This window comes from Megalops cyprinoides, chromosome 2, assembly GCF_013368585.1.
Source record: "Megalops cyprinoides isolate fMegCyp1 chromosome 2, fMegCyp1.pri, whole genome shotgun sequence".
NCBI lineage: Eukaryota > Metazoa > Chordata > Actinopteri > Elopiformes > Megalopidae > Megalops > Megalops cyprinoides.
In genome coordinates, this window is record NC_050584.1 from 23,493,800 (window position 1) to 23,520,058 (window position 26,259).

General features: G+C 46.1%; 2 protein-coding genes across 2 annotated transcripts in view; one reads left to right on the top strand and one right to left on the bottom strand.

Moving 5' to 3' along the window:
• The window catches only part of LOC118772532 (PH domain leucine-rich repeat-containing protein phosphatase 1-like), a 63,439-nt gene extending 51,373 nt beyond the window's left edge, over nt 1-12,066 (bottom strand). Inside the window, exon 1 of the mRNA XM_036520938.1 lies at nt 10,148-12,066. Coding sequence (XP_036376831.1) covers nt 10,148-11,936 — 1,789 coding nt within the window. The 5' untranslated portion in view covers nt 11,937-12,066. The remainder of the gene's footprint in view (nt 1-10,147) is intronic.
• A 2,170-nt stretch (nt 12,067-14,236) lies between these two features.
• Nucleotides 14,237-23,240, top strand: tbc1d7 (TBC1 domain family, member 7). Its single transcript, XM_036522303.1, has 8 exons — nt 14,237-14,493; nt 15,056-15,172; nt 15,272-15,352; nt 17,550-17,740; nt 18,099-18,236; nt 18,449-18,594; nt 20,732-20,861; nt 22,955-23,240. The coding sequence occupies exons 2-8, from the start codon at nt 15,061-15,063 to the stop codon at nt 23,039-23,041; spliced, it is 885 nt and encodes a 294-aa protein (XP_036378196.1). The 5' UTR covers nt 14,237-14,493; nt 15,056-15,060; the 3' UTR covers nt 23,042-23,240.
• The last annotated feature ends 3,019 nt before the right edge of the window (nt 23,241-26,259 follow it).

Here is a 26,259-nt window from a genome sequence, read left to right on the forward strand (position 1 = left end):
GTGGCTTCCCAGGGGGAGAGAGTCACGTCCATGCAGTGCCCCAAAGAGAGAGAGTCACATCAATACAGCATCCCAAATGGAGTCACGTCCATGCAGTGCCTCACAGATTCACATCCATACAGAGCCCCAGAGTCACAACCATACAGTCCCTCACAGAGAGTGAGTCACATCCACCAAAAACAGGAAGTGACATCCCCACCTGGGCCTGGCAGTGCCTTCTGCCACAAGGTAATCCTTGGTGGCCCTCCATTGGTCAGAGCTGATACACCTGCTCACAGACACAACACCTGAACCACAGCCTACCCCAATGCAACCACTCCAGAACTGAGAAATACAAATGGTGCACGTTTTCCTTTTTCCACCATATGGGTAAAAATGAGGTAAAATGCAAAATGGCAGGTGCATTTGTGAAGCCATATGTGCTGCTGTTAAAGACACAGGTCATGAGAGAGAGAGAGAGAGACGCAGTCAGACCTAAAAGCCGCCAGTTCTCTTGCGAACAGCAGGACACCGCCCGTGCAACAGCTGGCAAGCCTGCAAAGTCTAGCAAAGTCAGAGGCCACCTGAGACACGTCACGTTACAGACAGAGGCACTCTGTCCCGCCCTCGCCGTGGTGACCCTACAACATGCCTAGAGTACGGCAAGCTCAGATAAAGAGGGCACATGTGGGAGTGGGGAGGCCAGGTCTGTCCTGAGGAGCCCTCAGAAAGGAGGAGTAACGATCTGCACAGATTCACAACCATACTGGCCCTGAGGACCCCTCAATCAGGAGGGATAACAATCCACTGGCATCCCAAAGAAAGAGAGTCACATCCACTCTGGACGTGAAGACGCCTCAACAAGGAGGAATAACAACCTGTCTGAATTATTGAGATAGGGAAAGAACAGAGGAGATGGAAAAGTAGGATAGTGGTAAGGAGCAGGGCTTGTAACTGAAAGGTTGTTGGTTTGATTCCTCGCCAGGCAAGGTACTTAACCCAGAATCACCTCAGTAAATATCCAGCTGTACAAATGGATAACGTAAAAATTGTAACCTATGCAAGTTGCTCTTCATAAGAGCATATCTGCTAAAATGACAGTAATGTAATGTAAAGAGACAAGATAGGACAACATAGAGACAAGAGAGATAAGCAGCGAGGGACCTCTCAACCCTTTCATGATCTTGTTCCCTTCTATGTAATTTTTTATATCTTGTAATTCTGTTGCCTGGTAGTTTTGTAGCTTTTCATTCTCATAATAATGCAGATATTGTATTTCAGTTACATGTCGAATCCTGTACATGTCCTTATTTTCTACAGTGTTCCATGCTGTTTTGTTAAACATACTTTGTACTTTCACTTTGCTCTGGATAAGAGCGTCCGCTAAATGACAAATGTAAAGGTAAATGTAATGTGAGAATGAAAGAGACTGTGTACAAGCAGGAGAAGAGGAGAGGGAAGTGGGGGCGGGGCAGGGGTTTGCTTCATAACACACACACCTCCCTCCACTGAAACGCCCACCCTAGATTTGCCTGTACGCATCCAGAGAAAAGGACCACCCCGCTGTGTAATAAACAGAGAGAACGTGTGCACCGGGAGGCCCCCCCCCCCACTCTTACGTAATATTGTGCTTCTGTTCAAAGCAGAAAGCACAGTGCATTCTTCTCTGAAGGCCCCCCCCCCCCTCCAGCTCCTCCCCCCTGCTCATCACTCAACTCACCGCTGCTCATAGCGAGACCCAGGCACTGAAACGTGTAAAAGCTGATTAAATAATTACATAATCGGTTACAAAACTGCCCCATGTAAGAGCAACAATGACTCTCAAACACATCAATGGCAGAGTGTGTGTGTGCGTGTGTGCTCGTGTGTGTATCTGTGTGTCGGAGGGGAAGCGAACAATGCTACAGCAGGGAGAGTCTACGCTCAGTGGTTCAAAAAAATATCCCATCATGCTCTCTGGCGCCTTTAGCCGGTTTTCAGATCAGCTGGCCAGTCAGTCAGCTCTCTTTTTCCCCCGGATTTCTCCGTGGGTGACACGAGATGTTCTGTGTGGTCTGTGCAGCTGCACCGGTGCCGCTAAAAATAGCGGTTGGTTTTCCTAACACCATTCACATGTTTTGTGTTTCGGTGTTCGCCCCGCGGTGAGGTGCCGCTTCGGCTTCCCGTAATCCGGAATTAAGCCTTCTCGACACCTCGGCGTAATTACAGAGCGAGCGTCATAATTATTCATCGCGAGAGGGCTGTGGAGATGGTGCACGGATTCCACTACTGCACAAGCTGCACATTCCCACCCCTCCCCCCTAAAGTTTACGCCCCTTTCACAGGGGGCGTGTGATGTCACGGCAAACAATGCCGGTTCAGAGGCAGCAGAGGCCTCTTTCTAATTAACATGTGGCACCCCTCGCCCCTGTCAAAGGCGCAGTCTCTGTTCCTGGCCCGTTCGGGCAGCCTCGAGGGGGGGGGAGAGCAGGGCAGTCGACGCTGACCTGCGGGATGAGTCTAACCCCACGAAAATGCGAGGCTGAATCTTCTCCCACGTGGGAGAGGCCAGGAGGCCTGACGCATGTTGCCAGGGCAGCAGAGACGCATGTTTAAAAAAAGGTGTTAAAACTAGTGGTAAACGTCATCTGGCCTGCATGGAGACGCTGGAGAGGACCGAGTAAGTGTGCTGTAGCGTACCATCTGGGGTGTGTGTATGTGTGTGTGTGTGTGAGAGAGAGAGAGAGACAGAGAGAGAGTGTGTGTGTGACAGAGGGAGAGAGCCAGAGCAGACAGCAGTATGAAATTTAAGATAAGTTTGGCTGAGAGACAGCACTGAGGGAGGGGCAGAAAGAAAGGCAGAAAGAGGCAGAAAAGACAGGGAGAGAGGGGGGAGGGAATGATAAAGAAAGAGACAGAGGGAAAGAAACTGTCACTTTATTAATAACTGTTAAAAACAGGCATTTTCATATTTGATTTGTTGTTGTTTTTTTTAACTGGTTGATGTCCTGCTTTGTTCTCTTGATTGCCATTTACGTTGTGGCCAGATTTCCCTTCTTGTCACGCTAACAGAGCACTTGAACCTAACTGAATTGAGAACGAGGGATCGCTGGAACTGAACCGAGCTGAGAGCAAGGGATCGTGGGATGGGAGGGGGCAGGCCTCCGAGCTTTCAGAGGGAGACAGAGGGGGGGAGAGAGGGGGCAGGGAGCGGGACCCGTGCCTGCGGGCCTCTCCTCTGCTTTGGCATGAGAGGGGCACGTCGGGACATGCCGGCCTGGCGCGCCTGCCGAAACCCAGTCCCGCAGTTCGAGGGCATGTTCCCACACAGGCCTGCGGGGGGAGCCGTGAGAAACGGGTTCGATCACAGCCAATGCATCCAAACCCAGGGGAAGGGCCATGACATCCTGCCACAGACATGCCAGAATCCAAAGCTTTGGAGCCTCAGCCAAGGCAGCCATACCTGGATTAGGAAGCACCAAAGATCCGTACGATGCGTAGATGGGTAGCTGACAGCCATATTCTGTCCCCCGTGCGCGTCGGTTTCGGGTGACTTCCGCGTGCTTGAGCGCATTATCTTGGAAAGGCTTGCCATGCAAATTCTTCCCCCGCAAAGTGTTTTGATGAGCGAGTGAGAGAGACAGTGCGCTCATCAAATGCAGTGAGCGAGCGAGAGAGTGAGTGAGCGAGCGAGAGAGTGAGTGAGCGAGCGAGTGAGAGAGTACGGGTGAGCGGAGAGGACTGCTTGCACACACACTGGAAGCCCTCCCCTAGTTATGGGGGCCACACGCCCCCAAAAGCCCTAGGCTTTGCACCCCTGGGGACCCCTGCGAGGCCCTCGCTTCTCTAGCCTATTTTCCACTGCAGAGCTGGAACTGGGCTGGCACGAATGAATGGCCAGCTGCACTGCGATCGCCCTGACCAGAGCTGTGGCGTGTGACGTCAATATTGGTTTCGGCGTCCGCCCAGAGCGAGACCGCCGCCCGAACCATCTAGCACGCGGGTTGCCACTCTTATGTTTGCTAATTAAAACTCAGTCATTGTGTGTTTGTTACCCTGAGTAAGCAGAATGAGAATGGCATTTTCGTTATCTTGGCGGTATACTGTACATCTGCCATTTCTTCGCCTTGGTACAATCCTGCAGCACTTTACACAAGGCCTCTCTTCATGTGTGTTTCATCTCCACACAAATATATTTTTTGCAATAAACTGGGTTATTCATGTCATTTCAGGCGCACACAAGCTGGCAGTGAAGCACCGTGCTCAAAGGCGAGACAGAGATCGACTGAGATTTGGGGACACGACTGTTTTTTTGCAGTTACAGTTTCCCAGAACAGGACAGTGAGAGAGCATGCAACAAAACACCAAGCCCCTTTGGCACGAGTCCAACAGCTGTACAGTACTTAAAAAAAAACACAAGTACAGTCATGGATCTCCTGTTTCACTGTGCAGGGTGCTTATTTATTTGGCCTATTTTAAACTTCCTGTTTCGAAAGGGGCTTATTAGCATTTCCTTCACCCATCCCCCTCTGTGATGGGCTTTGTATGTCCTTCCTCTGGCTTTCAGTTCCTTGCCCTGGGTCACAATGCGCGCTGACAGAGGAGCTTAACGCAGGCCGCGGGAGGTGCGGGACCTGGGGGCGAGGCACCATCACCTGCACCTGACCTCGCCTTCTATTTCATTAGCAAATAGCGTAATAATATTTACCAGAGGGGTGGGGCCATGAGCTAGTGTGCATGAACATGAGCATATCTAGATTAGCTAGCTTGTACCTTGTCTGGCCAACTATTGAAACCTGGTCATGCAGTGCTTCTAATATTGTTGACTCCTGATATGGCTATTTGCTTGTGTTGTACTCTACCTCACTTGTAAGTCGCTTTGGATAAAAACATCTGCCAAATGAATAAATGTAAATGTGTGTAACTTACCCACCTCCAGTGAAAGGGCTTGACACAGAAAACAGGGTAAAATAAAAAAAAGAAAATATAGAGTTCTGATGCTGTCCTTTCAAGCCCAGAAACGGCATGCTGTCCCTTTGGCACACATAGGGCTAGCGGTCCCTGCGAGGGAGAGCCACCTGGTCCTCCAGCAGGCCCGCTGGCTGGCTATTCATCTCACCATGGAGTTGATCCCTGCCACTGTGCGCCGCGGGGTCCTGCATTTGATGTGCTGTGTTCCGACCCCCCGGGGGACGCCCCCAGATGATTCTCGTCTGTCGCCGCAGATCCGAGCATCAAACACCGTATCCACCCCTGCCGGCTCCACGGTTCATCAATAAATAAATTCATTCATCAGGAGGATTTCTGTGCTCTATTCAACACCCCCAGCGGAGGCGATTATCTGCTCGTGAAATCTGCTGCTATTCCCCCTACTGTTCTGCGCTCTACAGAACGAGAAAGGGGTCAGATAGACCGTGGCGGAGGGTTATGCTTTTGCATGAGGAAAATCTTGCACGCGTTCCAACCAAAGGCAAAGACGGGAATTTGAGCCACATTGCGCATACCACGCGAGGTGTGATGTGTTTGTTAGATCCCGAAATGTCAGATAGGATGGGATAGCAAGAACACCATACGGGTCTCTCCTGAAGTGACAGCTTAGTGGAAGCCGTTATTTATTATTTTATTTTCTCACCAGCCAGATGAGGATCGAACCCATTAGCTTCTGGTTCTGAGTCTGGTTCCACAAGTGCTGTGCCACATTGTTGCTCAAGTCTGAGCAGTCTCTATACCAGTATATGGCAAGATACCACACTGCTGTTCAGTTATGAGTAGGCTCTATGCCACTATATGGCATGATAGCACACTGCTGTCTGGTATCTCACAGAATTGCTAATTACTGCTATCTGACTGCCTCTGTTTTGGAGACACATTTTGCATTAGAGCAGAAATAGCCTGACTGCAGATGTGTGCTGTATTTGTCTGATGGAAAAAGTGAGGCTGAACAGAGAGGAAAACAGCACAGTGGACATGCAGAGCTGCTCTATGGGACAGAGGCACCACAGCGAGGTGCCAGCAGAGGCAGCAGCTGTCCTTCCAAAGAGACAGGGGACTGTGTTGCCACAGTCCCCAGGCCCAATAAAGCCCTCAGTGTGCAGCGGAGGAACAACCAGCCCCTCCGGGGGGCTAAGACCTCTCCTTCCTCCTTCCGCTCCGACCCCGGCCATGCCTGACATTCACGGGAAGCCAGGGGAAAATTCCTCACATGCCTCGGTCTAACAGCAGCCGGCCACGGCCTGACGTCGTGACCAATCAGAGCCTCCCGTGCAGATGCCTAGGAGAGTTAACGTGGTGAGGGACTGAGCTCTGACACCATGACTAAAGTGTGATGAAACTGCAGACAGCTGATGTCTAGCTATGCTCGTATAGCATGGAGTCACTGACTCAGGTGACTCTGAATGACCACACCCTTGTTAGACACCTTTCTAGGGGGGGATTATTTCTGGCCGCCTCCCCTCCCCCGGTACACACACGCAATAAGATGACTGCCATTTCTGTATGCTCCTGTGTATGTGTGTGTGTGTCTGTGTGTCTGTGTGTGTGTGTGTGTGTGTGTGTGTGTGTGTACAGCAGAGAGGCTCCACAAACTGGCTGCTTGAGGTGACTGCCATCTCTGTGTGTCTTTACACTGCAGTGGGGGTCCACACTCTGCATTTCTAAAGTGACTGCCAACTCTGGATGTGTCTCTGTGCATATGTGCGCCATGATGGCCTGCTGTCCCTCAGCCCAAGTGCATGCTGGGCTTGGCTCTTGCTCACTGTGACCCACGAAGGGCAGCAGACTTCAACAGAATTTACAAATAGATTTTCTTACATCTAAATTATTGTTGCTGGTTGAGCACAGGTTTCATAACAAAGTTCCCCATTGCCTCCGATACGTTCAACTTGGCTAGCTATCTGAGAGCAAGATAAAAGAGACTTCTTTTAGGACAGGAAAAACAGTCCACGTCTTATCTACTGCAGCCTTAGAGATTTTCAAGAGTAGGTGAAAAACAGGCAGAAAGCTCAAGGGGATTGAAAGCTTTAAGTATTAAAGGAACCCTCCACACAGGGGGAAAACACGCTACAAACACATCTTAGAGTCCTCTTCGACTGTGCAAACTGTACTCAACCTTCGAGGAAGATCCTGCACACCTGAGTCAAAAATAATATTCATGGCCTGTTAATAAACTTCCATTACTTCCACTACACCTATGATCGTTACAGACGGAGAGCAAAAGCGGAGGCAGGGGAAATGCAATTACATTCCTTAACACTAATGCTATCGTGCACGTGCCCTGTAACCCAAATAAAATATTTACCGTGATGAGGCTAGCCTATGTTTGGATTTCACCCCTTTGTAATGCCTTTGTGAAAAGAAAAGCATTTTTATGAATTCATTTTTCAGTAGCTTCTCACTGCTTTACAGCATTTAGGGTAAAAGGAATGCTTTATCCTGCTGGTGCCAGAAGTTACGATTTTCTGTGATTGCCAGTTATGGCAATCACAGTTAGTGCACAGAATTAGTGGCTGAATGTTTGTTTGGTCCGTGTCCCCCCCTCCCTCTCTTGACTTAAGCCTGCCGTCAAGGCCCGAAAATTAGTGTGTTGTGCGCGAGCACTTTGCCAACCCCAAATTTTCCTGCCTTTTTAAAAAAAAAAAAAAACAACTCTTCTTTTGCTGAATGAATGCAAGCTTCCTGAGTTCAGTGGGGTGTGAATGGAAGCTTGGCAGACAGTCAGAGACAGTACAAGACTGAATGCCTCGCATTCGGCTTCTGAGCAGTCACTAAATTAAAGGAATTCACATACTCCACAAAGCTTTTCAGAGCCCCCGGTGCATTCAGGGCCCTTTTCTTTCCCATGATAATAAGGGGAAAGCCGGAAGAGGCCGGCCTCCAAGGCACATAGCTGGACGTGCTCGGCTTTGTGGCCGTGTCATGCACATTTTGTGGGAGAGCTGGCTTGTTTACACCGCTCCGAATCGCCAACCCGTCGCCCCCCGGGAGGGCATGGTCCATGGCCCCAACTCCCCCGACCCCCCCCCCCCCCCCCCCCCCCCCCCCGTGCGCGACAGCCGAGGCTTGACACTGATGCGGGTTGTGTTAAACATAAGCACACCAGTCAGCACTGAGACATCTACCCAATCTGCACACAGAAGGAAGTTCATTTCCTCAAAACTGTCACTTACAGAAACATGTCTGACAGGCAGGGTTTTTTTTCCTGGGAGAAAAAGGGGGGGGGGGGGGGGGGGGGGTTCTGAGGAAACTGTTCTAAACAAAGAGTCTGGCCTCTGGGAAAAGACCACTAAATCAGCTGTTCCCTGGCTGTTTTTGTTCTGCCTGGCAGACAGTGGCAGACAGTAGCCAGGACATCAGGGCTAATCGATGAGGGCAACAAGGGGCTGCTCAATATCAGCCTCTGCCCCCCGAGGGGCAGCAGGTTCCCCCTCTGGACCACTTCGGTTCCGGTGGCCCCAAGCCGGCCACGACGCCCCAGGAACAGCCGTATACCACCCCCCCGGGCCGTGCGACACTGCCGTGTTTAGCCGCTGCTGCAGGCGGCTGACCTCTGCAGGAATGCTCAGCATGCGAGCACTCACGTTGCTATTCGGGCTGCCAGCACAAACAGCTGTCAGAGCTGACAAATTGAGATTAGCGCCGCCTGAGAAGATTACAGCCTCTGCGCGCATTAATTTGATAAACGCCAGTGTTTACACTGGTTGACATCCAGCAGCAAAAAAAAAAAAAAACAGCAAGGAAGTTTTTACCCTCTCAGAGAAGGGCCCTCACATTCACGCCTACCACTGAAAATCTGTTTAACTGGGAGGACACAAAACATTTGATCATTTCAATATCAAACCCTGAAATGATGGATCCATTAAATGTTTATTAACAAAACAAAAATGAAATGGGTTTTATTTTTCTTCATAAACACCCCTGACATAATTTGTTGGTATCAACTTTCCTGCTCAGAAGAATGGGTGAATGCAGATCTGGTTTCAGTGACTTTTACATGGAAAATACTGGAATTTCATACAGTGGAGCTGATATTGTAATACTTAATCTTGGGAGCCAAAAAAAAAAAAATTCAAACTGAAACACCAAACCCTACTCTTGAAACTGAATCACGCTATACAACTGTCTTACAAAACCCACCTTTATGGTGGCTAAACAAACAAAAAAAGAACTGACATCCCCTGCATCTTACTGGACTTCCGCACACTGTTGCTGTTTGCATCAACCCCGTCAAACCAGACACAAAAAGAAACAGGAAGACAGGACATCAGCAAGACATTTAGACCTATTGTTTACTGAGAAAAGAAGTTCTTCCCCACAGCGGCATTCCAGCTGGTCGACCGGGGCAAAGCTCAACTTGCCTAAGCTTTCTCCTTCTTCAAATGAGGTGCTCAGCAATGGCTCCAGGCGCGCAAATGGAGTGCTACACACGCTAGGCCTACAAAGGCAGCAGCCACGCTATGACAAGACTTAACTATTCACTTGTGTCAATTTTCTCCATGTCAATAACGCACCGAGAAATGTTTAGAATGCGGGTAACCGTAAACAATGCGATGCGCTTTAACCGAGTAAAGTTCTGCCTTTTAAATCGCGCATTAATATAAAAAGGGGTGCGTCCTGCCGGCCTACGCCCCTAAAAGCACCCCCCCCCCCATCCCCAGGCCCCCGCCAGCCCCGCCTCCCGGCACGGTGTTTACACTCACAGACGCACAATTAAAGCTAAAAACATTTCCCTGATTTTTCTCCGCACGGCGGGCGAGTGCACCTGTTACCTCCAGATGCGTCTGTTATTCAAAACGCGGTGGAAGAGGGGGGAACAACGCGATGTATTGTCTCCACTAAACAATTAGACAATCTTTGTGTTGACGAAAAGTCCGAACGCACGCACAATGAAGGCGCACATTCACACAAACCGCAGGCCTTTGTTTACAATGGAAGCCACTGAGCGCCGGGCGCAACTCCGCTGGAGCGTGACTTAAAACAAATTATCGACACTTCCAGCACTTAGCAATTCAATGACTATGCATTGCTGATTTTTTTTCTTTTTACCAATTAAAGCGCGTGAATGCATTCATCCAACAGTGACAGTGTTCATAACCAGGAAGTTGTTTGATTCATTCCTACACAACAGTAACAGGTTATTATAATAGAGTAAGCCAGCAAAAAATAAAAATAAAATAAAATTACAAATGCTTACCTGCGAAGAAACGAATCAGACAGCCAATTTCGGTGTCCATGCCTTCGTCTTGCACCCTCCACGGGTCTTTAAATCCTAGTTTATAGAGGTAGTCATTTTGGATTTTAAGGGGTTTTTCGTCATGTCCCAGCCTCCTCGCAGCTTCGCCGTGCATCTGAACGTAAAGCGTTGGGGTGAAGTGACCGTGGTCGGGCACTGGAGCGGTTTTGGAAGTGCTGGCGTGCAAGGTGTCATGCTTGACAGCCGCACTTCCCTTCAAAGGCCTTGACAGAGAATTACTACTGCTGTTACACTGCAACTTGCCTGGGTTGAGTAGCTCCTGACTACCACCCACTCCACTGTCAGTCTCGGCGGTAACACCGTTAGAAAGTTCACCACCACAAAGCCTGCTGTTGACTGCGTTGTTGTTGTTGGCCGTGGAGGTGCAGTCTGGGGAATGCTTCTGTCGCTGTTGGGCGATGGAGTCAATGACCAAGCTCGACGAGGTACAATCGAGCTCCAGTTCGTCGGAAGAGCTCCCAAAAGGGTCTAGCCCCTCCGTGGCACTGTCACCTCTCGGACTCAGAATGGACGCGTCGGTCCCCAGGATCATGCCGTCGCTCAGCGAATCCCGGTGGCCGCTCAGCTGGGTGCTGGAGCTCAGGTCATCGAAGGTGCTGCTGTCTATATCTGAGCCGGAGTTCAGGCCACAGCTGTCCGTCCCGTTGTGCCTTGAGTCAGACTCTTCGTCGACCAAAGAATCGGCGTTCTGACCTAACTGTATGCCCGGCGACCTGGCACTTAGAAGTCTGCCGTCCAAAAGTGAGTCCGGCGTGAACCCGTGTACATCCTGTTGCTGCTGCTGCTTCTGGTTGTCATTCGGGAGCACCAGCAACCTCAGTCTGTCATCTGTCGGGGCTGGCTGTTCGTCCCTGCATCCTGAGCGCTTCAAAGAATGCAAACGTTGAGACTTTACGGTGTCATTCTGTCCGAACCTCTGATGGCCATCACTAAATCCGTATCTCTCGTTGCAGTTGCCGTTTAAATCAGTCGTGAGGCTCCCCTTGGAAACCACCCTCACCACCGACCCGCCTTTACCGACGGGCTGGCTCAGCCGGAGAGCCACCTCTCCGGCGGTCGTTTCCAGGGTACACAGAACCGGCCTAAGGTAGGAAGGCATGGCTTTGTCGTGCACGTGTATGCATCCCCTCTGTAGATCCGCTCGCACCCACTCCCGGTCTGAGAGCTGCAACTGCATGATCTGCTTTTGCCTGAGCAACACCTTCCTATCCAGGCTCCGTGTGCCCAGAGACGAGGACGAGGAGGCGGAGTGCATCTTCCCGCCGGGGGCGGCAGCCGATGAGGGGGCAGAACTTGTGGCTGCGGCTGAGAAATTCCTCTTCAGCCGCCGCCTTCTCAACAGCAGCGAGTTAATGCTGCTGCTGCTGGATAAACTGCCAGTATTTGTCGACATTTTAACAACACCAGTCGTTGCGTTGCCGTTCGCGGTGGTGGTTTCGGGAACATTAGCGACCTGGCTTTGGTGATTTCCATTACTTATCGTTTCACGAAGAGGGACAGCCAGTACCTCGCACTCTAGTTTTGACTCCTCGCCTCCGCCATCATCAACATCCACTGCCACTCTCTTAACAGCGGCGGACAGTCCACCGCTCGGCTTGGGAAACTTACCGCTACTTATTTTGTTTATTTCGGAGTCAATCACCCCGGTCCTCGCCGTCTTCGTTGTCAAGGCATCGTCCTCTGCCAACCTGTTTCCTTCCAACACCGCAGACACACGCGCACCTTCCATCCTTTCCCAAGTGGAAAAAATATTGTACGCAGCTAATTTTTATTTTAAAATAAATAAAAGCGGAACCAAAACGAAGAACGTCAGACACTCACCCTAGCCATCCAGTTAACTTCGCAGAGGTTACATTCTGCCAACGTAAAATAGCTAGCTTTAAAAAGCTAGCGAAGCGTCCAGTTGTTTCTTTTATCGCACCGGCGGTCAGTTCCACACCGTCACTGTCGCTATCGCCATAATGGAGACTAACGTTATCCGCAAGGAGAAACTCCAGCTAAGTGAAAAGCTGGGAGGCACGAAGGGAGGGTGGGAGGAGACGCGACCGTGTCTCATTTATTATAAAATTATATGCAAGAATATGTAATTAACGTCGGCAGACAGTCTACGCAAGAGGGAATATATTTATATTCATGAAGTGACGCATACTAGGTGGCGCTAACCGTGGTGTTGCTGTCTGGGAAATGTATTTTTTTGTACTGATTACCGTCATAAGTATATGTAAGGCTCTTTGGACAAAGGAACTTCAATTCCCATCAAACTCTTTCAAATACCTAAAAATGGGTGTATTTCTTATTAAATAACCATTCAACGCATGCAGCTATGATTGGCCCTGAGGATATTTTCGCACGCCTCATAGCAAACCAGAATCGATAGCGATGTGTTAGTTGAATAAAATATACGGCCATAACTCAACACGATGGTGTGATAGGCTTTGTACAATCAACAAATCACTGGAGGAGGCGTCTCCTATTTCATTGAAGTGTTATGGGCGATTTATATATGCGGCAAACTATACGTGTAGCAGAGAGACTGTGGGACTTTTCAAATTAGTTACTTTCGATTGAATTCAATAACTACCTTCAGGTTACATGAAAAAAATAAAACAGAGGAAATTGAGTTTTTTTTTTCCTAGAAGGTTGTCTGTATACCTCATTGGTACTACTAGTACGCCATCTTTTTCACGATGTATCTTCTCTTGACTTGACCCCTATTTTCTCTCCCGAGTAAAACGCCTCTAGAAGTCATGTGATGCCCTCTGCTGGACATATGATTGAAACGACACAGTGTACAGTATTTGCAGTACGAATATCATCAGGAGTAATGTTACTGAAATAATTATATGCCGTTATATAATACGTCTCACTTTCAGACAAATGTACACTAGATTGTATCAGTAATGATCAATTGGGATGGGGGATCAATTGCGTGGGATCAGTAATGTCGATGAGTTAACATAATCGCAAATGTGTACTTAAAAACATGCCCGTTGTGAACTGTCTTGATAAGAAGTCTTTGTAATATTGATTCTAATTGTTTCTGAAATAGAACTGTTTTTTTTTTCAAGTCAGCATCTATAAGTATATTGAAATAAACAAATTGCAAATATAAGTTTATCTCATCCGGTTAGTGTGTGTTATACCAAATATCTGGTGTGTTATATGCATGAATACGAAATGTTCGTTCTACACTGTGTGGGTGTTAAACATACTGTAGTTATGTCTTCATGTGGAGTCATGCGAGGGGCAAGAAAAACTTCCCTTCAACAACTGGCGCTGACGTTTGGGTCATCAGTGCAGATCTGTACTGTATTACACAAACATGTTTATTAGACTTTTTGATTAAATAAACGTTAGGGGAAAGGGTCTGCGGTTCCCACCAGACACTCATTTTTCGACTCTCATTCGAAATGCAGAGAAATATGCATTTCTAGCACCGCGTTAGAAATGAATCAATGAATCAGTGAATACAATCAACCTTTGGTAGACAGCTGCCAGATATGGGTACGTCCACATATCACGATCAGGCTCAGACCTTAAAATTTGAAATCATATTCCTTGCTTCTAGGAAAATAAATGAAAAACACATACATGAATGATTCATGGGGCTGATTTCACGGAACTGATTTTGAGCTGATTTCAAATGAAAATGTTATTAAATAAATGATAGGCGAAAGAGGCATCGTGATTTTTGTCTGAGAAGGATGCAGATTTTCCTGGGGTGTGTGAAAATATAAGGGCTACCACGGAGAATATTAAAAGCATTAATATACCCAACACCAGAATCTACATCTCTCACATAAATTGTTACAAACCTTGGTCGATTTACATGTTTTTACGCGTTCGTTTTTGTTTTCAAAGTAGCTACAATATAGAAAATGAACATGCCTGTAGACTAATGCAACCTTTTAAAATTGTTTCACCTTCCGGCTCATGTTGTAGCGGAAAAAAGTCATATTAGACATTCTTACTGGCATCGTCCGCCACCTGCTGGAGATTGTAATAAATAACACTAGATAATTAGGGAAACTGAATGAAGCTAGCTAGCTAGCTAGCCAGCATAGTAAAAATTTCACTGGGTAAATGTTGTTTTCCCGTAAAGCCAGTTCTGTATATAAATGAATATATTGTTGCCTCTGTGTGCAGTGACATTTCAAAGAAGGAAATCGGTTCCGGGCTTGCTGAGATTATCGCGATAGCTATAAGACATCCACACACGTCTTGTGCGGATATACATACACTGGAACTACGTGGATGTAGCAAGGCCTACAATAACAACGTTAAGGGTAAGCACCTATAAAACTAACTACCTTGGTGATAGTTGTCTGTCTTGCTTCTTTGTCAGTGAGTGTCACGATGTTGTGAATATGTTGATATATAAGTAAATATGGCGCACCATGTATACTTCTTCCTAACTTGCTAGCTAGCTAGTTGGCTAATCATTCTCAGCGGTGAACAGAAGCTAGCCAATTTAGCTATCCTACATTTTAGCTGGAGCACGAAAAGAACAATTATTGCATAGATAACAATGTTAGCTACCGTACGACTAGTAGGTAAGGGGTTAACTGTCAACATATCAGTGTACAAAATGCATGCTGCCCTGATAGCGAGGGTTTTGTTTTGCTGCTAAAGGTATATATTGTAGCCGGCTAGTGAATTCAATACAATACAAGATACCTGAGCATAGATAGTAAGGTTAACTTGGTTAGCTAGTTTAACAAGCGCACTGTAACTCACAGCAAGCACTTTTTTTCTAGATTTTTGTTTTAAGTAACCACTGCTAGTCGTTTTAAAGTGTAAGTTACAATAGCATTTTTTTTGTTTGTTTTTACAATTCTTCCCCTGTAGAAGTCATGGCTGAGGACCCACAGAGAAACTTTCGCTCCGCTTATTACGAGAAAGTGGGGTTTCGCGGAGTGGAAGAGAAGAAATCGTTAGAAATCCTACTGAAAGACAATCCGCTGGGTACGTCGCGGAGTAATGGTGTCATTAGCTGCCTCTCTTGGTGAATGAAACTGAACATCTAACATTGACCTGGTTCTGTTTTGCTTCTTTTCTTGACAGATGTTGAGAAGCTTTGCACATTCAGCCAAAGGTTTCCTCTTCCCTCAATGTACCGCGTCCATGTCTGGAAGGTACTGCTAGGTAAGTCCTTTAATCAATCAGTTAGGTTTTATTTGTTATAGCTCATTATTGTCACAAAGCGATGTACATAATGCCTTTTTTCAGAGAAAAAAGAAACCAGAAGACCCAGGCAGAAAACCTGGAAAGTTATTTCTTGACCCCTGGAAAAGGTGGTCGAGAGACTCCTGGAAAATAATAATCGAAAACATAACATGTAACAAAATGCATCGGTTCATTTAATCACTTCATCAGAATAGCTGTAGCCAATGAGGTGGACAGGGGATGGGAATGTTGGCCTCAGGCAAGTTATGAGTGGGGACCCTTCTGAGGGTGGGTGGTGCAGCAGTGGTCCAGGCACTGTATTCTTTATGGCTGGTCAACCGCTTCTAGCGGTGCTGTAATGGTGTTTGTTGCTCCTTGCTCAGATGGTCAGAGAGACAGAGAGTGAAGGAGAGACAGAGGGGAGGGGGGGTGGGAGAGAGAGGGGGAGACTAGTGATTAGAATGGGGTGACCAGTGAACTTGGGTGTGATAAGTAACATTAGATTGCCTCAGCAGATATAAACTATGGAAGCATGCAAAGGAGTGGTGAGCAGAAATGTTAGGATACATGGCCATGAAAGTGATCCGAGACTGTACTGGGCTATTTAGAGCAGGAACCAACAGGTACCGTCCAACTGGAAATGACACAACTGCAAATACAAGTATGTAGCACTTGGGTTTTTCTATAGCCGTGGGCCACCCCCTCCTCCTCAGTACCAGAATGAATATGACTTACTGTAAAGGTAGGTTTACAGTCTAGTCTTAAAAATTGATATTCTGCTCGATTCCCATACATAATTACGTAGGTAATTCCATAATAGTGGGGCTCTGTGTAAAAAGGCTCTACCACCATATATTTGTTTTCCAACTTCTGTAATGACTAGCAAGCCAGCATTTTAAGCCTACCCACTTTAGTTGCCTTGGATCTTAAATGTTAAATAAGTGTCTCATGTTGACACAGTTGTCCATGACATTTCAGTAAAATTTGCTGACAACCAGTATGTTTACACATATTTATTGTCGAATCAGATAACAATCTGTCAAAAATGCATATGAAACTAAGTGAACAACTGAAGCTGAATTCACCTTTTACCTGCAAGGTGCCCAGTCTTTTTCCAGATTATTTATGTTGCAGATACTGTGATTCATGAACATATGGTAATTTTAGTATAGTGGTCATTTTGAAGGAGAATTTCTCGATTCAGTGATGGTGTCCAACAAAGCTCAGAGAATATCCATGGTTTTAGAGAGCGTCCTTCTGGGGCCCAAGTTAAATTTCCCCTTTTCTGAAGTAGCACCCCCCCTCTTTACAGACAGGACTGACCTCGGTGAGCTGTCACATGAGAGCGGTCACATGGGAATAGGCTTGTGAGCGATTGGGATGCCGGAGCCTGGAGCCAGCAGAGAATCTGCAATAATTTCACGCCTGTCCGACTCGAGTCTCTCCGGCTGTCGTCAGCAATAATTGGCTTTAATTATTTCCTCCCTCTCTGATATGAGGTTCCTCTGAACTTCTCTTTTCTGGAGGCATCAGCATTGCCGGCTGAGGAGATGGACTGTCTCCTGTAATCCACAGGGCCCTTAAGCTCCTTGAAACTCTGAGGAGCAGTTTATAGAGTTCATATATTTATGTATTATATATATTTTTTTACCCATTTCAGAATGAAAACGAATGGAGTAGATTTAGTGAGATTTCACTGTCAGTTCTGTCTTAAAATTTCCGAGTGATTTATTTGGACAGCGTATTACTAGAAGATTACTAAAGTTATTACTGGAAGATTAGTGATGTAAGACTTAACGTGTAATCTTGAAAATTTGATGTATGCCACTTTTTAAATGGATGTCTCTGTTTACATCTTCATATGCAAAGCATCACAAGCAAAGAAAGTTGATTCATTGTAGGATGCTCAGCACAGCATCCAGTAGGAATGATTCACTCCCAGTACTTTTTTCAGTATTCAGTAGTCACATGCAGCCAACAAAGAGTTTAACAGTCACATGGTTGTCTAGGCTTTTGACTTCTACTCAAATAAGGTTGCACATTAATTAGACTGGCCGCATCTGGTCACAGAAGGCGAAGGACCCTTCTCCCACTGAGACCACAGGATCGTTCCCTGTGTGTGGTGGGTTGCTGATGTCACAGATGCTGACGCTGGACTGTCCGTCTCTGTGCTCAGGCATCCTTCCCCCTCACAGCGACTCCCACACCCTGGTGGCGGGCTACCGCAGGGAGCAGTACGAGGACGTGCTGGAGGCCCTGCAGGTGATGCGCTTCATACACGGCACCACGCCCCAGGTGGAGGTGTACCTGCGCATGTTCCAGCTGGAGGCCCAGGAGCTGCCCCGGCGCTCGGAGCTCTTGCCCCCGGTGAGGAAGCTGTGCACCCCACCCCCCACCCACAACTGCTCTGTAGTCTATACTGTGTGGGCAGCAGTGGATATGCTCCAATCACTCCCAGCACCCAAGAGTTAAAAAGCCCCAGCATTTTGTGGTCAGCTTTTTAATTCCAGTTTTACAAGAGCCATCGAAACATCAAATTTGTTCATTTTTGAGATCACGAAAGGCCAGGCAGCCTTTGTCACACCAGGACTAGAGTTCTGAACCTTTGATGGTTAGAGTTTTTGAAGAAACATTAACCTGGTGCATACTGCTGTGAATAGAACTTGGCTTTAGATTCTGGCTAAATTCATGCAAATGAGAATGCGCCTCTGATTGTTATTTATAGGGTGACGAGGATGAAGATTTTCTGGCCATAGGAAAAGCTATGGAGGAGATAGTAGAAGACTCTGTGGACTGCTATTGGCTGATAAAGTGCTTCGTTAACCAGTTCAACAACAAGTTTGGCGACTCCATACCTCACATGGTACGTTCTCTCTCGTGCCGTTAGTGGTATGATGTTGTTACTGCAGGAGCACTGCCAGTGAAGGTCTGAAACGTTTCCAGGGCCACTGCAGTCATCACATTGCCCATACCTCTGAAATGGGGGGGTTATTTGATTTAGTCCGCACTAATTATTATATTAGCCTGTGTAGTGTAACTGAGATGGTGACAGTGTTTTGTGCTCTGGATGCTCAGCCCAAAAGCCTGGAGTATTATTTGGGCCTGGAGGATGCCAGACTCCTGGCCCACCTCAAGTCCTGCAGCGCCCTGAGCAAGCTGCCTTACAACCTGTGGTTTAGGAGGTGCTTCGCCGGCTGCTTTCCAGAGTCCAGTCTGCAGAGGTAAGGCATCAGTGGAAGCCAAGGACAGAGTACATCACAAAAGGGTGACAGCAGACACCTTCTCTCTTCTCTTTACTGAATCTGGTAGGCTTACTTTAAAACTTCGTTCTGGCCAGCACCAGTATCAGTCCGTATAAGGAACTTGTCATGTCTCAAAACTGTCTCCTACTGAACTATAAAATAGAATCTAAAAAAAAAGTAATCTAATGGTTTAATGTATTCGTTAGATTTACCAGCTAGTTTGTACCATGCCTGGCCAACCATTGAAACCTGGTCATGCAGTGCTTCTAATATTGTTTACTCCTAATCGTTTTTTGCTTGTGTTGTACTGTCTCTCACTTGTAAGTGGCTTTGGATGAAAGCATCTACCAAATGAATAAATGTAAATGTAATGTAAATGTATATCATCAATAAGGTAAACATCACTATAGACCATACTACAGGGCCCTACATTGCAGATAATAGTGTTAATCATGTTTTTATTATATGCTGTATTCATGTGCATAAAACGTGGATGCTTAGCGGGACATAGTAAAAATAGAATATTAACAAACTGATCTTATTTTCATTATTTTAAAGCTACTATTACTGTTAAGGATGTGATATTAAACCAAACACTTACAGTATGTGAATGACAATTTCCTTACTGATTAAACCAGATTAATCAAAGGAAATCCTGTTTTAGGGCCACACTTGTAACAGGTGTAGGAGGTGGACCCTGCCCTTTATCAGAGTAAAAACAAGCATGTCAGCAGTCAACCAAAATGAGGATGGAGTTTGAAAAAGCACACAGACCCGAGAACTCTTAGAGGAAACACTGCTTCTGTCTTTCCAGCCAAGCCCCCCTGCAGGTTATGAACAATGTCCCATTTTCTAGTCGTCTCAGCGAAATGTATCAGCTGGACATTTTTAATCCGGAAATAGACAGTTATATAAAACGGTACATCCGTTTATCTAAGTGGCAGTTTTGTTCTAATTTAATACCCCCGAAATGGCATTTAAAGAACTAATGACATGATTTTTTCTTTATTATTTTTTGCTTCGTTTTGCGTGTTTATTTTTTGGACACTGTGCTCAAGTTGCATAAAAATGGAGGCAATTATACAAAGAGTAAAGGATTCGCAGCGTAAGGAATGATTTGCAGTTGAATCGCTCTGGTCGTAGGGTCTCCAATACAGAGGTTTCCATCCCACGTCCCGTTTAGCTTCTCTTGACAAACGCGGAAGAAATGTCAAGAGTGCGGCGTTCCCTTCCTGATGGAGATGATCATTTCTGCCTCCATGTTAATCCCCCCGCTCGCGCCCCCGCCTTCCTGCTCTGCGGTTCGCTCCTATTAATTATGCATGACAGCCGTGAATCAATACGATCGCCGAACAGGTGAGATTAGAGCCATTATCACAATATCAATTTTTATGAGCGTGATTTATTGTCTGATCGACTCAATCAATCACGCCGCGGCACGGAGAATTTCTTCTGTTGCGCAGAACGGCCCCGTTGTGCCTTGTGCCTTGCTCTTCATGTGGGTATGAAACATGAAATATTCAATGCTCCGGAGTGCCAGCGTTCAGCTGGCTTGATGTTGCATTTTCATCGCTCTTGAAAATAATTGCAGATTGATGCGGTTTGATGAGGTTGCAGGAGCTGGGTAAATTGCTGGAGCGCCCTTAGCCTGGGTGACTCAGTAACATGTGGAAAAAAAATGTAAACTAACTCATACAGCTGGATACTTACCAAAGCAATCAAGGCTGAGTACCTTATAATAAGGGTACAAAGGCATTCCCTTCTCTGGGAATTGAACCTCTGACCTTCTGGTAACAAGCACTATTTGTAAAACTGTTTCCTTTAACCATTGTAGCACGCTAGCGGAAAGTGTAACTTTGACAGTTGTATCATAGGAATATAAAGAGGTCAATAATGAGAAGAGTCTGTTTTGCACAAATAGACACAGAAGTCTACAAATCTTCTAGAGAACCTCACAATGTGCCTGATCTTGAATGTTTATAGGGTCTCTGCTTCTGTAAGGATACCTGGAATCCTGGGGCTATTCCATGCATTTATAATGATATGCTGAAAAAATCTATCCTCATGTCAGTGTGATGCCTGTCTTATGATAAGGATGCCATTTTCCTCACTACAGAGTCTGGGACAAGGTGATCAGCGGCTCCTGCAAGATTCTGGTGTTTGTTGCGGTGGAGGTTCTCCTGAGCTACAAGATCATGCTGATGGGCATGAGCAGACCAGAGGCCATTGTGCAGTTCCTGAGCAACGTGAGTATGCTCACCCGCCTCTGCAGATCAGCCTGTGACACCAGCACTATTCATTTGTAATCAAACATCTACTGATAAGACAACAGCACCTGTATTATGTACATTTGTGGTTATCTCAGCAGTTTTAGTATCCACAAAGTACTGAGGAAGGGAGGAGGTTCAGTATCACTGATGGCATATCCACAAAGAAAATGAGTGATTTTAGGATTATTTTGTTGTCATTCTTGTGGTAAATTATTTAAATCAAACTATTGTGCATTTGGCCAACGTTAAGCCAAAAGAGATGTTAAGAAAGTATCTTGATGTACTTTACTCAGGCAATGTTGGAAAAATGTGGATGGCATTAGTTAATAAAATGCTGATAAAGTTAAATAATGCACATCCAAGTGCCTGAGTGCATGCTGTGAAAAGTGGAAAATATGGCCATAGCCTTGGACCAATGAGTTTGCTAAATGTGAGGCCGAATGAGCAATGAATGTGAAAAGGTTATGTTATGAGACGGTATTAGGCACAGAGGTAAGTAGTTTTTGCCCATTTACAGCCCACAGCTGGTAAACTTTTCAAAAATAAAATGAAAGACTAAAAGGTGAGAGGTGTGAAAACTGCACCTCCGCTTGGCCGTGGACTTGGGGCCATGGAATGTATTTTACGTTTATGCGCTATGACCAATAACCGTGTCTAATCTGAGAGAAATCGGGCACCGCTGTCCAGAGGTGTGCAAGGAAGACAAACTGGAAGAAAGAGGGAAAATAGAGAAAAAGAGAAATAAAGAAAGAAGCAGAACCAATGGGAGTAATCAGCTTTCAGTCAGCCTGCAGTGAAAGCCAGGGAAAAAAAACCCTCTGCAGTGTGGCACCGGAGATGACGTTGTTGGCTCTAAGCGCTCGGAGGATGGGCCGTATTGGATGACCGTTTTTTTTTTTTTTTTTTTTGCGTCAAAGGGAAGCGAAATAAGCATTTATTTCAGAATTATGTGCAGTTAAACTGTATGACGCTACCCCCCCAGAGGCACCCCGAATGTGAGGAGGCAGCGCATTTCGTAAGCACCCCATCCATTAGCTAGTCATTATCCGCACGACTACAACCTGCTCGCACGCCGCGAGGTGCCGCCGCAGGAGCCCTCCCAGCGCTTAATGAAGGCTCAGGCCCTCGTTCCTCACTGTCCTCAGGCACGCGATCGTCCCAGGGGAAGCCCTTTACCCAGGCAGAGTTCCAGAGATGCAGGTAACGGCAGCGAAGCCGATGTGTGCGAGGCTTGCGGTAATGGTGCGCCGTACTATGGGGTCGTAGATCAGGAGTCATGACATCCGGCCCATCGCGCCTTGCTGTTATTTACGCCTCCTTCCCTCGTGCTTCGATTTCAGCATCCAGGCATGCGAGAGCTGAGGATACGGTCACTGCCGGCACAGTGCCCCTGGACCCCACTCACACCTCTGGTCTTAAGTGTACCTTTGTTCATAAAACATTGGAAGATTAAATGCCAGCACTGCAAGTCACTGTGGAAAGTGCATCTGCCAGGCAAATACTTCCATCGATAGAATCGATAGAACCTGCAGTAAGCACAGTGCACTTCCTTGAGGCCCATTTATTGATACAGTGCAATCTGATTGCACACTCGCATTCTGATAGGGTCGTTTGTGCCAAAGTACAAAGTGAAGTGACGCTGAGACTCCGTGGCCCGTCATGTGGCCCGTCATGTGAACACATGCTTGGCTTGTTTGGCCTGAGAGAATCAAGTTATTTTGGCTGTGGTGATTCCCCGAAGTGTGAAGCATTATAAAATGTCTCATCACCAGACTGGATGGCATCTGTCATTTTAGGGGTCTTGTTTATATTTGGTTAGATTGGATCAAGCGTTACATCACAGGCTCTCTGAGATGCGTGAACTTGCGAACAAAATCAGCAGCTCACCATAAAGTTCATCGACAGACAGGGGCCTTTTGCTGATAGATGTTTTGACTGTAACTACGTGAGTCAGGTAATATTTTTTTTCCAGTTTTTCGCCCAATTGGATCTGGATAACATAATGTGCTTTGTGACAATGCAGTTGTAATCATGGTGTTCCAAATTTTGACTGGCCGTTTGTCTTTCAGATACCACAGGAGAATACGGACGCCATAGTGACCAAAGCCATTGACCTGTGGCACAAGTACTGCGGCACACCAATGCATTCCGTGTAGCCTCTGCCCTCTCACCACCGCAACCAGCCAGTCTGCAGGAAGCTCCGACGTCTGTCTCCCCACTGCAGTTTATCAACACAGCGTCCGCCTGCCGCTCGCTGAAGGAGACAGGGTTCCCTTCTCCCTCACAGGAACACTGACGAGTGCAAAGCACTGGTTATGACTTTTGGGAGCCTAACCACAAGGTCAAGGGTTTGAAGCCTGCATGGGGGGGGGGGGGGGGGTTACAGGGTGTGCACTACTGGATGTGAAATGTATTTACATTTCTATTTATTAGCTTAGCAGATGGCCTTCTCCAGGGTGTCTGTCATTGCTCACGTTGAACTTATGTAACCATACAGCTGGGTATTTACTGAAAAGATTCAGATCGAGTACCTCGCTCCATAGAACAAACAGCAATGCTCCTGGGACCTGAACCTGGTAATGAGCCCCCTTGTTCTTTAACCATTGCGTCACAGCGCTGCACGTCTCTGTGTGGCTTTGCTAGGGGGCATCTGTTTGGTTACGCAATGTGGTGTAACGCTGCGCCTGCATCTCCCCGCCTCGGGCGTCAGAGCCGACATCATCCGGCCCGAGGGGCTCGGCGGAACAACTGCGGTCTGAATGAGAGCAGCCAGTGGCGGCGGGGGCCCCCGAAGCAGGAAGCTGCCCCCCCCCCCCCCCCCCCCCCCCCCCCCCATCCCCATCCCCTTGCCATCTGACCTCCTGCTAACACTGCGTCAGAATGTGAGCAAAACTGGCAGCTTTCTGCTCGAGTAACTCTCACCGTGTGGAACATCTTCTGCTACAGTGACCATGATACACTGTGTTTGTGTCCAGGGGAAATAAACATGTAACGTACAGTTTCCTGTCAGGCACTACAGTAAACATGCAGGCCTAATTAAGAATGCGTTAGTCATTTTTTCATTCTCTGTTCCTGTATGTGTGAGTATGTGTTTAATGACTGGCAAGACAACATTTAAATATTGAAAAACATTTTAATAAGGTTTCTTTGTATAAGAAACTGCATACATCATTAAAGACAAACAATAAGTTACAGTTACATGCAGTTTCGGTCTGTACAAAAAATGTATAACATATTTAGAGACTCGGTTAATTTGTGTTATTTACAGATTTCATATGCCAATAAATTTTTCTTAAATTACAATACTGGGAAAGTACAGGGAGACAGTCACAACATTCACTCCTGTACAAAGACGAACTGTACAAACAACATTTCGGGGGGGACAAACTTGTGAGAGCGCCGATTCTGTGGACTGAGTGGCTGAATAGAAAGACCAATGAGTTCACCTGTTACACGTGGAAAGTTGAGTGTTTCTGAATGCGTTTACCCTGGCCCTGCCAGTTGAGACTTAAACACCCCAGTGCTTTTAACGTGACAAAACTTGTGATGCAGTGCGAGTGATACTCAAAAAGCTGTCCTTACAGGGAAGAGGTCAAAACCTTATGGGTGTGTGGTCATATTTTTAATGAAAGATATGCTGAGAGAAAGCCTTTTTCCACACCATGTCACACATCCTTTATAAATAGTGCTGAAAAAGTATGAGTAAGAAATGACTACTGGCCAGCTCTAATGCAAATGTTAGTTTTCATTATTGCGTGTAACAGGCTTATGAACATAAAGTAATGTTGAGTTGTGTGAAGTACGCAATGAAATCCATTTAAGATAAGGCTAAATTGCCCCTTTGCCAAACCAGGTACTTTCTAATGATGTATCATAGCCCTAAATTCATTGCCAGTCAAAAGCTGTTGTTGGTACATGTCTGATTGATTGCTAGAAAATGTGACTGGCTAGTATTTATCTATTGGCTTGAGATTTTTTAAAAAGCCAGTTAAATAATTAGCATTAATTAGCAATAATTAGAGTACTCTAGAAATGTCAAGTTCAAATACAGCCACGTTTCAAGTATTACCTTTTTTACTGTTTTCATTAAGTGTTCTAACACTTTCTAACACATTCTGAACCTCTGACACATTGCACTCGACACATCACAGGAAAGTGTGGCGTGACTTTGTTGTTCAGGAGTTAGTTTGGCAACGTATAATTCCAGTAAACAAGCGTCCGTAACACTCCACACGGCAGTCTGATCATTGCTATACACAGCTGTTATAAAATGAGAGTCCTACGTTTTCTCGGGAGGAGAACGACAGGAATTGAATGGGTGTGTCAGTGCTGGTACCCAAGTTACACCAAGAACAGACCGAAGGGAGGAAACAAGATGAAAGCCACCAGGCTCAAGATATGTCACATTGTCAGACATCGTTAATGGAAATTCTCACACGAACCATTCAAGTCTTCGCTGAGGATTTTTTTTTGGTGTAAATTGGGACCATAGAAAGGGTACCCCTTCATTTCTAAAGGTAACACAAAAGATTTAAGGCAGCCAAAATTTCCCTTTAGTCTTCACTGTTAAAATGTAGACTATATCAAAGCAACCTTACCATACACAAAAAAACAAGCTGACAAATCTGGCTGTATAAACAATAGCATTAAAAAACAGCAGCAATGTTTGACAAGGAAGTGATAATTGCTTAAGTTATGGTGTTTCACACTACTTCCAGGAGAACAATGCTTAAAAGACAAACAGACAAATTCACTCACCTGACCAAGCAAAAGAATAGAAAGTAAAGAAATTATTGCTCAATTCGCATTCTGTAATCCAAGAAAATGACGTTTTTGGTGCTCCTTTTTGTTAAAAAACATTACCAAAGAGGAAAAAAGAAATGACCACACTGTACATTCTATTCAATTTCCAAAGGTTTGTTCCAAAAGCACGAGTGACACTTAACTCTTCACTTAACCTATGTTCACCGTTTCATATTTTGGCTTTCTTAACTTTAGACACATTTCAATTTCACATCCATCAAATTGGAAGGTATAGAGGCATTTTGTCCCTGACCAAATAAACTTTCAGGTATTCACTGAAATGGAATGAGCTGTATGTCATATTGTTCAAGTTGTAAGGAACTGGGTTCAAGCATAAAACTATGTCTTTTTACCTGGTGGATGTATTCATGTATAGGGCACCAAGTGATCGTATTGTTTCATATTTCTACATTGTATGTGACAAGTAAGGAAAGCTGCATTCGTATTGCATTTGCTTTAGAACGTATACCATTTTATACACAAAGTAACAGTTTTTAAAGGACCATTCTGTAAAATTCTCAGGTTTAGAGCTTTAGGAGTTTGAGTTTTCTGCAGGTATAAAGTGTTAAAA

Bases quoted from the DNA above. Each gene is read 5' to 3' on its own strand.
- tbc1d7 (XM_036522303.1), top strand. From the start codon at position 15,061: ATGGCTGAGGACCCACAGAGAAACTTTCGCTCCGCTTATTACGAGAAA. The intron at 17,741-18,098 runs GTGAGGAAGCTG...TGTTATTTATAG, and splicing joins GCTCGGAGCTCTTGCCCCCG to GGTGACGAGGATGAAGATTT. The intron at 18,237-18,448 runs GTACGTTCTCTC...CTGGATGCTCAG, and splicing joins GCGACTCCATACCTCACATG to CCCAAAAGCCTGGAGTATTA.